Source organism: Peromyscus californicus, unplaced genomic scaffold (assembly GCF_007827085.1).
Source record: "Peromyscus californicus insignis strain IS unplaced genomic scaffold, ASM782708v3 Scaffold_5__1_contigs__length_169319896, whole genome shotgun sequence".
In the NCBI taxonomy this organism is placed as follows: domain Eukaryota; kingdom Metazoa; phylum Chordata; class Mammalia; order Rodentia; family Cricetidae; genus Peromyscus; species Peromyscus californicus.
In genome coordinates this window covers 42208781-42227021 of record NW_026294573.1, presented here as the reverse complement: position 1 = coordinate 42227021, position 18241 = coordinate 42208781, and the positions used below count along the sequence as shown (strand labels likewise).

The following is an 18241-nucleotide window of genomic DNA, read 5'->3' as shown; positions in this document are numbered from 1 at the left end:
TCTGGGAATTGAGCTAAGGCCCTCATGCTTGCATGGGAAGTGCTTTATTAGTGAGTTTCCTCCCCTGCCCATATAGTGCACATGTTAAATGTGCAGTTCAGTGACGCTAAGTAAGCCACTGTCACCATCATCTCTATGACTTTTTTCAACTGGTAAGACCTCTCTCTTGGTGTCTTCAGAAATTATTTTTTCTTTAATTTCTGTGTGCTCGTCGAGTTCCATACCTTTATTCTTAGCTCTTTTTCTACATTGTTCTTCAATATCATATCTGATGAAATCATAGATTCTAAGTTGAATTTCCTGCTTTCCTGTATAGATCTTTTTTTCTAAATGCATTTAAGACTTTAATTCTTTAACTTTATTAAGAAGTCTTTGATTTTACTAAAAACTCAATTTTGCATTTGATAATTATTTGCCTTCTCTTTTGTTTCATACAGGCTTTTGAGAAATGCTTAAATAAATTCATGATCACTAATTTTTTTCTGGATTTCTCCCTACTACTTGCCACTTTTGATCTGTTTCCAAAGTAATTTCTCTCCTTTCTTCTTTCACGTTTTAAACCATAACCACTCTCTCTAAGCTCCCAGCTCTCATGTAAGCAGCCAGTTTACAGAGGCTGCCCTGTTTCTTTAAGTGACTTTGGGAAAGTCCTTAGAAACTGTGTGTTGGTTTTCAAATCTTTAAATTGGGTATAGTTTTCAGTTGATAGGGTTCCAAGGATTAAATGTGATAGTATATGTTTTTAATACAATGTATGTTAAAAATTCATAGAACGTTAGATTCTATGGCGGTGGTGGTGGTGATTAACATCACATCCCCAGAAATACTTGTGCTACTGCCCCTGGGTCATTAAGTGCAGCCCAGGCTGTCCTGGATGGAACTCTCTTTAGACTAGGCTAATCTTGAACTCAGATCTACCATGCCAGCAAATACTATTTTTAAAAGCTTTTTTTCTAGTAGTACTTCCATCCTTTTCTCTGTTGTATGGTCAGTGTGAGATTGCTAAACTTTGATATTATAATATTCAAATAATATAATATAAAATAATATTATCTTATTACTTTAAACTAACCTTCTAGTAACTTCTCATTGCAATTAAGACAAAGTCCAGATTCTTTTTATGGCACTTAATGACCAGGCACTCTCACACTCCACTAGTAAACGTTCTCTTCCTGTCCATAAGTGGAACACAAAACAAGAGCATTAATTGTTCTCACTTCTCTTCTTTAAGGTTTGGGAATTGAGCGATATTGACCATGATGGAAAGCTTGACAGAGACGAGTTTGCAGTTGTAAGTAACTCAACGTTCTGAAAATGTAAAGTTTCTTCATTTTATCATGTGACAACTTTCTTCCACCCATACCTCCCTCCAGTTGATGAAAACAGGGCTTGAACTTACAAGCTTCCTACTCCAGCCTCTGAGTGTTTAAATTGTAGTGTGTCCCACCTGCCCTGGGAAGCATTTCCCATTTTAATTTATCTTTAGTATAGACCCATCAGATTGTAGTTAGTAACCTTTTTAGGAGTTATAGGTGACAGCATATTTTTAATGAGAAAGAGAATGTGTGTATTTTGCCATCATTTTTTTTCTTACTTTGGTACTTAGGAAAGATACTTGGTTAATATACTGTAATGATGATGGTATGGTAATTTAGTGGGGGGTCTTATATTGCTTCAATCTTCTTAAATTAATTCAATTTTGTTTCAACTATATCTCCTAATCTTCACATTATTTTATTAAGAGGAAACATGAACAACGCTTTAGTTTTATTTGAACTGATGGGGCAGGAACATTTTGGCATTCCTTATTTTAAAGATCTTTGTAATTTAGCAGTTAGGTATTTAATGTCAGAATGGTTTTTATTGCTTCTTTAAAGTTAGATGAAAACTTGAATAGGGCCTGGTGACATGGTTCTGTTGTTAAAAGTGCTTGCAGTTCAAGCTCATGACCTCATGATGCACCTGAGTTCAGTCTCTAGAACCTAAGTTAAAGAAAGAGACAAAATGGTGTGGTGGTGAGAAATTGTCATCCCAGTGCTGGAGAGGCAGAGACAGGATGCTCCTGGGTTCAGTGAGAGACCATGACTCCAAAACTAAGATGGAAAGGAATTGAAGACACCAACATCAGCCTCTCATTTGTACAGTCCCATGCACACATGTACGAACACACATACATAACCTGTTTTGACCTGGGATGAATCAGTAATCTCCCATGTACTCTTACTTGGATGTTAGTTTGCTTAAATTTTTTACCTCTTTTTCTAAAGAATTGTTGTTTTGTGTGTGTGTGTGTGTGTGTGTGTGTGTGTACATGGGGGCAGTTTCCTGTAGAGGCCAGAGGCCTCAGATCTCCTAGAGCTGGAGTTATAATTAGTTGTGAGCCTCTTGATGGGTGCTGTGAACTGAAGTCAGGTCCTCTGTAAGGGTAGTACAAGCTCTTAATTGCTGAACCATCTCTCTAGCTCAATTGTTTGTTTTTTTGTTTTTTACTTCTAAACTTGTTCTTTTTAAAAATCTTTTTATGCCTAAGGTTGTCCTCTTTTTCTTATTTTTAATCTTCCATATTTATGCTCATAGTCTCTTATTTCTTTGGTTCAGTCTATCATTAGGTCAGTGATATTTCAAAACACCCATTCTTTAGACTTATTTATCCTTTTATGTTTCATATTTTTAATTTTCATGTAATTCAGCTCTTACCTTAATTTATTCCCGCTTTCAAAAAACTTTTTCTAAAATGTATTGGTGTCTGTGAGCACAGGTGACATGTCATGAGTGTGGAGGTCAGTGGATTACATCAACGTCTGTTCTCTTTTTCTCCCTTTACCTGGGGAGCAGTCTCGGATTGCCAGACTTGCACAGCCAGCACCAAGACCATTTGAGTTATCTCACTGCCCTGGGCTCCTCTTTGTTGAGTCTGAGTAATAGTATGATTGGTCCAGTCAGGTCTTACACTCACTTTTAAACTCCACACTTTCTTTTGATTTTACCACTTAATCTTTTCTGGTCTAAGCTGTGCTCTGTAGTATTATACTGCATTTAGTTGCTGTGTCTTTTCAGTCTCATGAGTCTTTGACAGTTTGTCATTCTTGTCTTGTTTTTATGACTTTGACTTTTTCTGTTTTTTGAGTACTGGTATGATAGCTTGTAGAATATCTCCCAATTTATTTACATTTGTCTAGAGGCAAAAAATGCATTTGTTCAAGTATCAGGATATATACTATCATGGGGATTGATTAAGATAGTGTTTGCAAAATTTCTTCCCAGAAAAGTAATTTACAGTTTTTCCCTTTTTGGTTCCTGTAAAGTGAAGGTGATGCCATTTTTACTTGGCTGTCTTTGTATCTCTCTATTGTTTATTTTGTTTTTGTTTTCTTCTTTCTAAGTCTTAATCTTTTCTGTTAGTAGTATTTATTGGGTCCTTATTTTGTGAAGAACATGTGGCACTAAGAGGGAGCTATACTTGTATATGCTAGCATGTATCACATACTTTTGTTTTTATTGTTGTTTGTTTTTCAAGACAAGGTTTCTTTGTGTAACAGCTCTGGCTGTCCTAGAACTCACTCTGCAGACCAAGCTGGCCTCAAACTCAGAGATCCACCTGTCTCTGCCTCCCGAGTGCTAGGATTGAAGACATGCACTGTCACTGCTCATCACACACACGTTATTAGCATTTCTTTTTTTATGGTTCTTTAGATTGAACATAGGGTCACTCTGCTATTGAGTTCCACCTCAAGCCCTGAAATTAACTGTTACTCTTGTGCTGCTTCTCCTGTGTAATGAAACTGAAGGGTCTTTCCCCTTTGTGTTTCTAGCATCAAGCACAGTGCCTGGTGGACAGACGTTTTTCAGGAAACTTGTTTTCTTGGAAAACAGTGTTTTCACCCCTTACAGCAGTTGTTGGTTGCCACGTGCTTGAAAAGATCAGTGAGCAAGTAAAACGAAGGAAATGGTAAAAGTATAGTTGCCTGTTAGTAATACCTGAGAGCCCTCGAAAAAACCTCAAGCTTTGCCCCAGACCTTCTATGCCAGATGCTGGTCAGGATCTGTATTTTAAAAGCCCCTCAGGCCGGGCGGTGGTGGCGCACGCCTTTAATCCCAGCACTCGGGAGGCAGAGCCAGGCGGATCTCTGTGAGTTCGGGGCCAGCCTGGGCTACCAAGTGAGTTCCAGGATAGGCACAAAGCTACACAGAGAAACTCTGTCTCGATAAACCAAAAAAAAAAAAAAAAAAGCCCCTCAGAGCCAGCAGTGGTGGTACTTAATCCCAGCACCCAGGAGGCAGAGATAGGTGGATCTCTGAGTTTGAGGCAAGCCTGGTCTACAGAGCCTGGACAGCCAGAGCTACACAGAGAAATTCTTTCTTAAAAAACAAAACACAAAATGAAGCAAGCCCCTCAGATTGATCTGATGTCCACTAAAGTTAATGTTGCTTAAAACACAAAGAGAAAAACACTCTCAAAGAAAGTCAGTAGTTGATAGTAATCCCAAGTAAATCCTTTCTTTCAGTGGCACCCTGTGTAAAATTTAGGTCTGTTTGTGATGATTTTGTTTAAAACAAAAAAAAATCCTAAAAGCTTTTTGGTTTAGCATCTATGTAACTATATTCACACTCATCTAGTATACACCTCTAGTATAACCAGCATTTCTCTCCTTCCACACACACACATGCACACGTGGGGGCAACTGGGGCTGGGGGTGGGCATCATTTGATCTGGTTGCTGCTTTTGTTTCAGTTGTAGACTTTGTATAGGATAAAATAAAGTATAATAAGAAAACAAAATGGGGCCTGGAGAGAGGGCTCAGTGGCTAAGAGCATTAGCAGCTCTTCCAGAGGTCCTGAGTTCAATTCCCAGCAACCACATGGTGGCTCACAACCATCTATAATGGGATCTGATGCCCTCTTCTGGCATGCAAGTGTATATGCAGATAGAGCACCAGATACATAAAATAGATAGATAGATAGATAAATAAATAAAAGAAAACAAGGTCATAGTCAAGCAGTACTAAAATTACTCTGTTCATCTTTCATATTTTATTTTATTTTATTTTTTTGGTTTTACGAGACAGGGTTTCTCTGTGTAGCTTTGTGCCTTTCCTGGATCTCCCTCTGTAGACCAGGCTGGCCTTGAACTCACAGAGATCCGCCTGGCTCTGCCTCCCAGTGCTGGGATTAAAGGCGTGGGCCACCACCGCCTGGCCTCATATTTTATTTAGTGAACAAAATTTTGGCTTTAGTTTTCTTGGAGAAACTATTTTCAAGACACATGAAATTAATAACTTTAACTTTTAGGAAAAATTATGTTGTCTGTTGGCAGCAGACGGCAGGCGTTGCTTTTGTTGTTGTTGTGTTCAGTGTCCACTTTTCCAGGAAATGACTTCCATCTGCAGCAAGAAGAATGCTGACCTTTATATGCATGCCAGTCACTTGTCGTACGCAAAATGCCAACCTGATATTACACACATTGTCAACTTGGCTGAAAAGGGTGTGCTGGACAGATCGTTTTCTTTCTGGAGCTTCAACTTTTTGGAGATGTAGTGTTCATGTATTTTCAAACTGACATTGAATTCTTGTTGGTTGGCTAGTGTGTGGAAAGGCTTGGTTTGGGTCAAATGATGAAGTGCTATTCCCTGGATACACAACATTAGAGTCACCCGGGAACTTGTTAGAAGTGCACATTCTTTGGCCCAGTGCCATCTTTACTGATTCCAGAATTCTGGTTGTAGAGCTACTAAGCCGTCCAGGTAATTTTGATGCCCACTATAATCTGGGTCCACAGGTCAGGTTTAGTTTTTTCAATTATAAAGGAAAGTATGGCAGTGTGAATTATTACACAGGTGCTGTTAATGCTGATTAAATCTCGGTCAATCAAGAATGCTGTACCTAGGATATCCTGGTTTGTACCATATACATTTATGTATGTGTGTATACACACACACACACACACACACACACACACACATATATATATATATATAAACATTTTAAAAATTATTTTTTTAAGATAGACTCTAGTATAACCTAGGCTGGCCTCAATTCAATCCTTTGCTCCCTAGTTCTGAGTACTGGGGTTATAGGCATGTGACATTATGCTTGGTTTAATGTATACTGTAGTCTATGGCTTCTTTAAAATATTGTATTAAGTAAGTTAGCATCTCTGGGCCTCAGTTTCTTCATTTATAAAATATTAGCCATCATAGAAATTATGGATCACATTTGTATTGTGTACTCAATAGATATTGATTTGAAAACAATTCAAACTTAGGAGTTAAGATAGGAGCCCAAAGCAAATTTCCTCTTGAGAGAATTAGGATTTTTGTTGTTTTTTTTTGTTTATTTGTGGTTTTTTTGTTTTGTTTTGTTTTGTTTTTCCGAGACAGGTTTTCTCTACATAACAGTTCTGACTGTCCTGGAACTCCCTCTGTAAACCAGACTAGCCTTGAACTCAGATCCACCTCCTCTGTCTCTCAGGTACTGGAATTAAAGGCATGTGCCGACACCACCCGGATGAGAGTTAGAAATTTCAATGGAAAAAAATCAAGAAATAATACACATTTTTTTCCTAGTTTCTACTGGAATTCTTCTAGAGTGTCTACTTAACAGAGTGATTTCGAAATTAAAGATACTGTCTTTTTTTTTTTTTTGCGGGGGTGGGGGGTGTGGGGGCGGGTTTGAGACAGGGTTTCTCTGTGTAGTTTGGGTGCCTGTCCTGGAACTCTGTAGACCAGGCTGGCCTCAAACTCACAGAGATCCGCCTGGTTCTGCCTCCTCAGTGCTGGGATTAAAGGTGTGTGCCACCACTGCCCGGCTCATCTGTTTTTCTTTTAATTTTCCTTTTTTTAAGCTACAGAAACTTCATCTTCTGAAAATATAAATTGTGCTTTACCGCTTTTAAAATGGAGATATTACATTATTTTATACAAGTTATAGGCACAAATATTTGTTTTAAAAAATTAATAAAATGGATAGGTTATATCCTATCAGGTTCTATAGGTAGATTGTCCCCTTTTTTATATACATACTTTAAATATTTATTAATTTAAAAGATTTTAAAATAGGTAATATATTGTAATGGTTCGAAATTAATACAAGAAGATAGTGATGCCCTCCACTGATGAAGTTCGAATTATTTCCTCTTTAGTATAGAAGATAACACACTATATACACATACAATGGAGGTGTGTGTTCAACACTGTACTTTTTCATATTCATCAGTGTACATTAGACCCTGGGGCTTCTTTTCTCACAGAATACTTTGTGATTATTTTTTCCCCTGTTTTTTGGAGGCTGCATACAATGGATTGCTTCCAATTTAAGTATATAATTTGGTCAGTTTTGGAAATTACATATTTGTGAAGGCAGTACCACAGTGCTTTCTCATGATTTTTTTATGGCTTCAGTTTTTCATGATATAGGTATACCATAATTTTTAAATTAGTCTTTTACTGATGAATAGTTGAGTGCTGATGCAGATAGTTGCTGTGGTTAATAATCTTTTTCATGTAGCATTTCATATGTGAGCAAATAAATGTAAGGATAGGTTCTCAGATGTGAGATGGCTGAGCCAAAGGGAAGAGTACATTTGCAGTTTGGTGACCAATTTGCCCTTCATAAGGGTAGTACTGATTTGTGTTCTGTAGAGGAGAAAACTAGTTTTCCCTCTAGCCTTTTTAAGTTCTTGACTGGGATTCATGTAACAACAGACATGTTCCCAAAAGAAAAATAAGTTTGTTAATATGTATAATTCATGTATACCTGGGAGACAATTTAGGGAAAGAAAACCTCTCCAAGAAGTGGCTTAGAGCTCAGGCTATTACAGTGTCTTCAACATACATAAAGTTTTAGGTAAGTGACAAGACAAAGAAAAAGGACCTTCGGTCACTAGAGGACACAGATTGTGGGGAAGCGGATAGATGAATGCTAACAGTAAATAATGGCTAGCAATAATGCCTCTTCTGTAAGTGTCTCTGATGTGCTATCGCCAGGATGTGTAAGATAGGTGAGCCTGTGGCTCATACCTGTAACCCTAGTACTTGAGAAGTGAGGCCAGAGGGTGATGTAAGGCACAGTTATCTCATGTCTGTTGTCAGCAGCCCTCTGCCCCCAATAATCCTGCAAAAGTGGCATCTGTTACCCTTGAGTGCCCACTAGCAATGTCTGACAGCGCCTCTTTCCCCACAGTTTAGCTGCCAAGTACATTATGGAACTTGGGATTCTTGCCACTTAGGCAGAATGTTAACCCATTATAACTTTAACTTGTAGTTCTAGTTTAAGAGTGAAATTGACCATGGTTTTTATATATTAGAGGACGGGCCATTTGTGGTATTTTTTTTTTTTCTTGTAAATTGTCTGTTCATAGTTTTTGTCCATTCTCCCCAGCCCGAGACAGGGTTTCTTTGTGTAGCTTTGGAGCCTGTCCTGGAACTAGCTCTGTAGACCAGACTGGCCTTTGAACCCATACATCTGCCTGTCTCTGCCTCCTGAGTACTGGGATTAAAGGTATGCATCACCACCGCCTGGCAGTTTTTGTCTATCTTTTTTTTTTTTAAAGATTTATTTATTTATTATGTATACAGTGTTCTGTCTGCATGTATCCCTGCAGGCCAGAAGAGGGAGCCAGATCTCATTACAGATGGCTGTGAGCCACCATGTGGGTGCTGGGAATTGAACTCAGGACCTCTGGAAGAACAGCCAGTGCTCTTAACCTCTGAGCCATCTCTCCAGCCCCTTGTCTATCTTTTATTGGACTTAAATTATTAATTTCTAGGAGCATTTTGTATATTAGGAGATTATTTCTTTATAGATAGCATTTTCTACTCAAATTCTCATGTTCTTTGCTATTACAAGAACTTTAGTTGAAGGGTGTGCCTCTAAGCTTTTGTGACTGAGTATTTCTTCCTAAGAATGATGTAGCCTTGAGTTCTTATTTTTCTTCCTCTTTCCTTTTGTTTCTTCCTCTTTTTCTCCTCTTTTCTCTCTTAACTTTACTCTTAAAGATTTGAGAAGCAAGGCCATAGTGGCTCATGCCTTTAATCCAAGCACTTGGGAAACAGAGGCAGGCCGATCTCTGAGTTTGAGACCAGCTTGGTTTACAGAGCGAGTTCCAGGACAGCCAGGGCTACACAGAGAAACCCTGTCTTGGACACTGTCCCCAACACCCCGCCAAAAAAGATTTGAGACCACTTGAAATGATTTGTCCTTGAACAGTGATCAATTTAGTGAGTGAATTTTATAGTAATTTGAAATTGTATCTGACTCCGTTTTATTTCTCTCCAAGGCCATGTTTTTGGTATACTGTGCACTGGAGAAAGAACCTGTGCCAATGTCCTTGCCTCCAGCCTTGGTGCCACCTTCAAAGAGGAAAACGGTCAGTATATCAGGCTCCATGTGGTTGATACCCTCTTCAGCAGCCAAGGAATCTTACCACTCCTTACCACCTGTAGGCATTTTACCTATCAAAGTATCGTTAAGACAGGTAGAAATTTATCAGTGTTAAAGGATTTTGCTTTTAACAAAGTGCATGAATGTGATTGATAAAGATAGAAGGAGCAGTCAAAGATGCATCTCTCCCTTTAGTTGAACCTGCATAACGTGATGGCCCAGAGGAGGCAGATGTTCCTTAGGTCCTATGGATGTTTTACTGGCTTTGCCTTGATCTGTCCGAGTTTAAAGATGGAGATAGAACATACTGTGTGCTAACATGCATGCTTTCCCTGTCATAGTACTTGTTTTTCTTCTTTTTTTTTTCTGGAGCTGAGAACCCAACCTAGGGCCTTGCGCTTGCTAGGCAAGCGCTCTACCACTGAGCTAAATCCCCAACCCCAATAAATTGTTTTTAATCTGTAGTTAACTCTTGATTCTTCAGATCACGTTACTAATTCTGATCAATTCTTGCTTCCTCTGACCTGTCTCTTGTCAGGTTGTATAATGGCAACTATAATGACAGCCTGTGCAAGCTCAGCTCTAGCTCAAGAATGCTGCATGAAACTATAGAAAATGAAGCTTGGGGATTATCTAGATCATTTGTTTATACAGGTTTTCCCAGATACTGGTGTTAGTATGGGAATTCATAGATCAGGGCTTAATTGTGCTTGAGTTTACTGGTTTCTTAAAAGAAAATGTGAAATTGGCACCTGTAAATGTAGTTCTAATGACTTGTAATGTTGTTGTTGCCTTCCCTTTATACTGGTTGGTTGTGATGTGTGGGAATCAGTGCACTGACATCAAGATTTGTGGATTTGTTCAGATTGGTGACAGATATTCTTAGGGTTTGAAAGAATATCATTTCAAAGTTGGTTTCATTTTGACAGAAACTTCTCTCCCCTCTCCAGTGGGTTGTATCCCCTGCAGAAAAGGCTAAATATGATGAAATCTTCCTGAAAACTGATAAGGATATGGATGGATATGTATCTGGACTGGAGGTGCGTGAAACCTTCCTGAAAACAGGTTTACCTTCTGCCTTACTAGCCCACATCTGGTAAGACTTTATTTTAATAGATTTTTTTTTTTTAAATGTGTATGTATGTGATTTTGTATCAGCTCTAGTTTTAATACATTCTTATTTTTTTAACTAGTTTTTGTGAATGGGTTAGTATTTGTTTCATTTTTTACAGAGAAAATTCAAATCTGAAGAATTATTGTGTATAATGAACGAAAATTCAAGAATGGAAATTCAAGAATAAGATTTAAAAAAAACCGTAGCATTTCATTTGTTTATACCAATTAAAAACTCTTAGGATGTTCTTAAGAGAATCCAGGTATCTGACATTTAAACAGTTTAAGAAGTAGTACCGGCCGGGCGGTGGTGGCGCACGCCTTTAATCCCAGCACTCAGGAGGCAGAGCCAGGTGGATCTCTATGAGTTTGAGGCCAGCCTGGGCTACCAAGTGAGTTCCAGGAGAGGCGCAAAGCTACACAGAGAAACCCTGTCTCGAAAAACCAAAAAAAGAAAAAAAAAAAAAAAAAAAAAAAAGAAGTAGTACCTTTAGGGGCTAGAGATAGAGCTCAGTTGGTTGAGTCCCTATCTAGCATGCTGGAGGGCCTGGGTTTGATCCCTTGTGTTACATAGATCGATGTGGTGGCATGCAGCTGCAATCCCAGTACTTACAGAAATGCAAGAATAGTGAGGTCCTACCCAGCTATAGCATGACTTCAAGGCCAGTCTGGAATAAATGAGACCATGTCTCAAAAACAGTTTTTTTTTTTCTTTAGAGCTGAATAGTACTCCATTTTTTTATATATACAAATTTTTGTTAGCCATTTATCTTTGTAGGAAAATAGATGTATAATATTGAGGTTACTTGATGTCAGAAAGAAAAATCCTGCGTGTTCTTCTTGTGGGTCCTTGCCTGTCCCTTATTTTATTTATTTTTATTTTATGTGCATCGGTGTTTTGCCTGCATGTGTGTCTGTGTGAGGGTGCCAGATCCCCAGGAACTGGAGTTACAGACAGTTGTGAGCTGCCATGTGGGTGCTGGGAATTGAACCCTGGTCCTCTGGAAGAGCAGCTAGTGCTTTTAACCACTGAGCAATCTCTCCAGCCCCTTGCTTGTACTTTATACATGTACATCTGCAAACAAATATACATGCAGGAATAGTAAATACTGCATGAAGTAGGCGAACAGGAAAGACGGTGGTGAGGAAGGATGAGAAATGCATGATGAGTTACAAAAGAAGGTATAAAACTTGTGTTTCCAGATTTAACTCTGTCGTGGATTTTTAATTTTTTGTGCATAAACATATAAGCAGAATTCTATAGCTTCAGAATGGCTCTATGTGTTCATTGAATTGAATATGTTCATTGAGGTGTATAGACTTTTGGTCTAGGCAGTTGCTTATTTGAAAGACTACGTTAGTCTAACTAGGTGGGGTTTTGTTTGTAAAGTTTGTACAAGATAGTGGTTTTTATTTAAATACAAAAAGAAAGAAATAGTAGTGTATGTCTCTAATCCTGTAAGATGTATGCATATTATACATTTGTATGACACTTGTTTGTTGGCAATCATTTCATATTACATGTAATAATGTGTATGAAATTGCTTTGTCCTGTGCCTGCCACCACCCTGGCTAACTATACTGATGTTATCTTGAGGTTTTTAAGAAGCAACAAACACAAAAAGTTGCAAAGAGAACCTTAGAAGAGCGCAGAGCATAGTAGGTCTGTCTTAAGAGAGATGAGTATCGGAAGGAGTGGGGGGGTCTGTGGGTGGTATGTGAAGTGAGTAGAAAATTTCTTAATAAAGAAAAATGAAAAAAAAAAAGAGAGAGATGAGTGTCGGAAGGAGTGGGGGGGTCTGTGGGTGGTATGTGAAGTGAGTAGAAAATTTCTTAATAAAGAAAAATGAAAAAAAAGAGAGAGATGAGTATTCAGACTGGAAAAGATTAAACTTGCATCACTGAATCTGCAACCTTTGAGTGCCTAGGTTAAACACACATAACAAAGGTAACTGTTACAAATGGGTTTAGTGCTATACTCAGGCTTTAGTCATACATTACCTTTCTTGAGGTACCTCACAAAAAGGGTATCTTTACTTATAGATGAAGAAACTAAGATTGAGACCTCAAAAATTTTTGTTCCAGGTTAAGAGAAAAGCTGGACTCCACATTTGGCTTGATACCCTGTCTTTTCGTCAGGCTACACTGACTTTCAAAGAATTAAGCATTTAGAAAACTGAGCTTTAAAAAGAAGAAAAAAGACAAATAGAATGAAACATTTGTTCTCTCCTTTCAGTTGACAGGTTTTACTCTGTTTTCTGGTGCTCTTAAGGTTTTTTTTTTAATTTATTATTTGACAGTTTTATATATATTGGTCTTTCACATACTCCAGTTCCCTCCTTTATCACTTTCCACTTTCTGGAGTTGTTCTTTACAATATATCTCCTTACTTTTAAGTTTTTATTTGTTTGTTTTCTAATAACCTCCTGAGCTTAATTAGGGTTGCTTGCATGTAGTATTGTTTACTGGATCATGTGCAACTTGCCAGTGACTACTTCATTGAAGAAAAATGACTTCCCTTCCCCTGCAGCCATTAGCTACCTCAGGCAAGGGTGGGGCCACCTGTGCTCCTTCCTCTCTTAGCCATACTGCAGAGCTGATGGGCTCAGCCTTAGACAGGCAGCCACAGCTGCTGTGTTTGTGAATGCAACAGCCATGTCAAGTCCAGGAGATAAAACTCCACAGCTCCCCTTCCATCTTCCTGCTCATAAGTTCTTTTTACTCTCTTCTGGGATGTTTCCTGAGCCTTGGGGGGCCTTTTTTTTTTTTTCTTTCTTCTTTGCTTCCCCAGTGCTGTGACTAAAGGTGTGCATCACCACCTCCTGACTTCTTTTTAGCATTTTAATGTGTTCTGCCTCTTTAACATTTATGTGAGTTTTGAACAGGCTGTGATCTGTCTTTTTCAATTCAGCTGATTTTGTTTGTTTGTTTGTTTGTTTGTTTCGAGACAGGGTTTCTCTGTGTAGTTTTGGTGCCTGTCCTGGATCTCGCTCTGTAGACCAGGCTGGCCTCAAACTCACAGAGATCCGCTTGGCTCTGCCTCCCAAGTGCTGGGATTAAAGGTGTGCATCACGCCTTTAATTTTTAAAATGTTAAAATCGTATTTTTTTTCTCCTGGACTTTGGGAGTAATAATCGTAGCACTTATGTACTGTTTATTTTGTGTATTTGTATAGGGCACTGTGTGACACAAAGGACTGTGGGAAGCTTTCAAAAGACCAGTTTGCCTTGGCTTTTCACTTAATCAATCAGAAGTTAATAAAGGGCATCGATCCTCCTCATATCCTCACTCCTGAGATGATTCCACCATCAGACCGGTCTAGTTTCCAAAAGGTAAGATAACTTCAAAGACCTGCATGCCTGGTAGCAAGAGACAAGTGCTGTGTGCAGTCACAGAGGTGGAGGGCAGAGCACTCCCGTTGGTTTAGTGTATATATGTCAGCATGCTCGCATACCGTCTCTAGCATCCTTGAACTGCAGCTTGTCACCCCATTAGTCTTTACTCATAGGACAGCTGTACTTTACTATATTAAACTGAAGAGATGGTTTTTGAAACAGGGGCTCATATAGCCCAGCCTGGCATTGAACACTTTATGTAGCTGAGAATTACTTTGAACTTCTGATCCTTCCTTCTTTCACTTCCCAAATGCTAGGATTATAAGAATGCACCATGGCTAGTTAATTTTTATGAAAAAAAAGGGGGGGGGAATGTTAGCTGTAATAATTAAATTATTACATTTCACTCTTACAGAAAACAATACAAATTTGGAAACAAAATCTAGGAGATAGTGATTGCTTAGTATCGATTTTACATCAAAATAGCCTTCAAGAAAAACTGTATTTTGAGGAATATCTGTATGTGTTCTTTGCCATAGGATGATCCTTCATTCTTAAGTATACAGCTGGACTTCATATCTAAAAGTCTACATGTTAGTTGGGTTTCTGGTCAGCAGTAGAAATTTTCAAAACATCTTCATTTTAACCATGTTGTACTTTGAAATTTTTTTCTTCCTTATCTAGAAATCCTTTTTAATATAGCACATTTACAATATCTTGGTCTGCAGTAGACCTTTCCAAAAGACTTTTTTTTTTGGTTTTTCGAGACAGGGTTTCTCTGTGTAGCTTTGCGCCTCTCCTGGAACTCACTTGGTAGCCCAGGCTGGCCTCGAACTCACAGAGATCCACCTGGCTCTGCCTCCCAAGTGCTGGGGTTAAAGGCGTGTGCCACCACCGTCCGGCAAAAGACTTTCATATGATGGATTTAGTTCCTTTTCAAACTAAATAACCAGCTGTCGTTTGAAACTGTAGTCTCAGCTCTGGATAGGCCGAGGCTAAAGAATTTTGAATGCACAAGTTCAAGGCTATCCTGGGCAGTGCAGCAACCCAAATAAAATAAAACATCCCACCTAAACTTTGTATCTTTTTTTTTTTTTGGTTTTTTCGAGACAGGGTTTCTCTGTGTAGCTTTGCGCCTTTCCTGGAACTCACTTGGTAGCCCAGGCTGGCCTCGAACTCACAGAGATCCGCCTGGCTCTGCCTCCCGAGTGCTGGGATTAAAGGCATGCGCCACCACCGCCCGGCTTAAACTTTTATCTTTAAACCCTTTTTCACCTATAATATAAACAGTGTTGTAGTGATTTTTCAGGGTGGTAAATAACAGGAGCTGTCAAATGTGTGTTATTAAGAATTTTCTTTCAAGTACCAGTAGAACGTTTTGATTGCTTCATTTTGTAACATAGCTAAAAATACCATTTTAACTTAACAAAAGTAAAAAATGGACCCTCTCCCTCCCCAAGTAAACTAAATGAAATTCACCACTGCCAGGTCCCAAGAATTAGTTCTATGAATCAATTTTTGTACTTTGTGAGTTTTTTTAGACTTTTGGGTGTATGACATGGGCTCCCTAGGGTGTCGAGAGGCTGCACAGAGAGATGAAGGGTACTGATTTATAGTTAGGCTCTTCTGCTCGGTTCTGTATCTCAGCTGTATAGCATTGTAGACTGAAACTCTCACCCACTCTAATTTCCAAAAGAACAGAAATTACTGAATCAATTTTGTCTGTTCTTAGAATCTGCATGTTAATAGACCCTTGAGGTTGTATCTGTTAACATAGTTTGTAATTAGTAGACGTCTCAGACTTGCATTCACTAGAGCATGCTAAGGTATGCTTATCTCTTGGTGCCAGACTCATTGAAATATTTTATAACTGTTGGTCTTGGTATTTTATAACTATTGCCTTATCTATTAACCAAAAATATTAAAATTTGTGCTTACTTTCAAATTTCTTTTTTCCTTATTATCTGGTTTATTTTAAAAAAAAAAAAAAAGGTACTGCGATTTTTTTTTTTTGGTAGCTTCAACTAATCTGTTTTGAATATTGCTCTCCTCCTTTCTGTGTTTTTTCTAGTTTGGACTGTTTTTTCCATTCTGCAGCACTCTGCTTTCGCCTTTCTTGTACTGTCAGTTTCTTAACTCTCCTCTCTCTCAAGGTTAGAGCTTTATTTTATGCTGTCTTTGTTGTATTTTAGCACTACAGTTTATTGACATGATCTATTTTGAAATTAGAGTGTTTTTTTTATCCAGAAAAGTTGATAAACAGTGAAAACAGTTGATCAGCATGCTTTTGTCATGTGTCACTTGATACTTGCATGCACAGTGGCTTGCCTTCCCTGGACTCCTTACTATACTTAAAATCACTAAGGTGAGGCTTTTATGAAATGCACAAAACAACGTGAGAGAAAATATTTGTAAGGGTGCATGTGAGGCTAGAGAGATGGCTCAGCAGTTAAGAGCACTGACTGGTCTTTGAAAAGATCCAGGTTTGGTTCCCAGCACTCACATGGTGGCTTCACAACTGTCTGCCACTCCAGTTCCAGGGAAAGCAGTTGGATCTGACACCCTCTTCTGGCCTCCACCAGCACTGTATGTGCATGGTACACTTACATGCATATAGGCAGAACACTCATACACATACAAATTAATAAGGAAGTGTGTGGACAGATGCCTTAGCAGTTAAGAGCACGGGCTGCTCTTCCGGAAGACCTGGGTTTGATTCCCAGCTCACAGGCATGGCAGCTTACAACCGTCTGTAACTCCAGTTCCCTGGGATCCAAAGCCTTCTGGTCCCCACAGGCACCAAGCACACCCTTGGTACACAGACTTGTAAGCAGGCAAACACCCATACACATAAAAAATAATTCAAAATTAAGTGAATGAATAAAATAATTTTTAAAGAAGGGCATACTACATTTTTCTTTATGTACCCGCATATGCTATACATAACTTTAATTGACCTTTTCCATATTTGCTTGCATGTCATTTTAGTCATATAAAGCTATTACCTCCTAACTTGTTTTCAGTTAAACCAATTTGTTTAACTTTATCTTCTTGCCTGTTGGTATTTTAATAGCAAAGACTGTCAAATGTGATCCACTCTTTAAAGTTGTAATGACAGACGAGGTGGAAGCCATGTGTTTCCTGGTATACTTGCACCTCTGATAGAACATTTCTCAGTGGCATTTAAGTGATAAAAGTTAATCTTGTTGATGAAAATGAGATCAAGTTCTATTTTTTCATTTTTTTTTCACCTGCCTGACTGTCTGACTCATCCTAACCCATAGGTCAAGTTTAAATACATCTAAAACTTAGTGAATAACTGTCTCATGAAGAAATCTGCTTTAAAATTCTTAATTTAATATAGCATCAATAAAGGTCTGTATATTAGTGGGGTTTACTAAAACAGTTAAGTATTTTTGAGAATCATCATGGCAGTGTACACCAGTAACCTCAGCACTCCAGAGGCTGAGACAGGGGTTTACAGAAGTTTAATGCTAGCCTAGGCTACATAGTGAGCTCAAGAGTAGCCTGGGCTACCTAGGAAAGCACTGTCTTAACTGCCCCTCCAAAAGAAGTATATTTGATGTAAAGTTGTAATTCATATAAAATTTGAAGCTTAATTAATTGAATCTATATAGATGAGTTTTAACACTGATAGAACAGCTCAGTACTAGCAGGCAGCGTGACATTAAAAAAAAATAGAAGAAATTATTTGTCAAATTTTATTAACCTGTTTACCAAGTTTACTTTTAGCATGGTGTTCTAAGTTATTTTGGCATACAGATGCCAAAGGTCATGTTATGAAATGACGGTTGTATTTAATCAGAAGACTTTTGAGCAGTCGCTTGGTCTGTTTCCTTAGCTCTAAATTTAGTTATGACTCACCTCCCCCAATGATCCACCATTCAGGTTACTTTTACTGATTAATGGGCTTACCAGTGCGTAGTAAATTTTAATGTTTGTATAAGTGGAGTATTATGGAACTTTCAGATCTCTTCTGCTGTGTGAGTTGGTGACACATGAAGTTCACAGCATTAGTGTTAGCACTCAGTTTGATGTTCTGCTAAGAAGGCCACTAATATATCTTAGGTCTCACACATTCAAGTTTCAGTTTTACCATTTCTAAAAGCTGATGATTCTGTTATTTGTTAATCCGATTGTAATAGTGTATATAAATCAGGTTTTTAAAGGAGCAGTTATCCTCTTGTTCTGACTTTAGAAAGCTAAACAGGACGTCAAGGGGAGTTCAGAAAAGAAAGTTACTTCATTTGACCTAATTAGGCAGGGCAGAGATTTATTTCTCCACTTTTCCAGTGAAGAGGATATAGTTAACAAAATAACAGAATCTAGATTAAACCTAGAATTTGTATCTATATAAGTACCATTTGGTAACCAATTCTGATATCATCCTTATT

General features: G+C 38.3%; 1 protein-coding gene across 1 annotated transcript in view; it reads left to right on the top strand.

The window, feature by feature from the left end:
• Eps15 (epidermal growth factor receptor pathway substrate 15) overlaps positions 1–18241 on the top strand; it is a 113728-nt gene that overhangs the window by 40259 nt on the left and 55228 nt on the right. Inside the window, 4 exon segments of the mRNA XM_052715063.1 lie at positions 1232–1291; positions 9275–9364; positions 10308–10474; positions 13667–13823. Of these exon segments, the coding sequence (XP_052571023.1) occupies positions 1232–1291; positions 9275–9364; positions 10308–10474; positions 13667–13823 (474 nt within the window).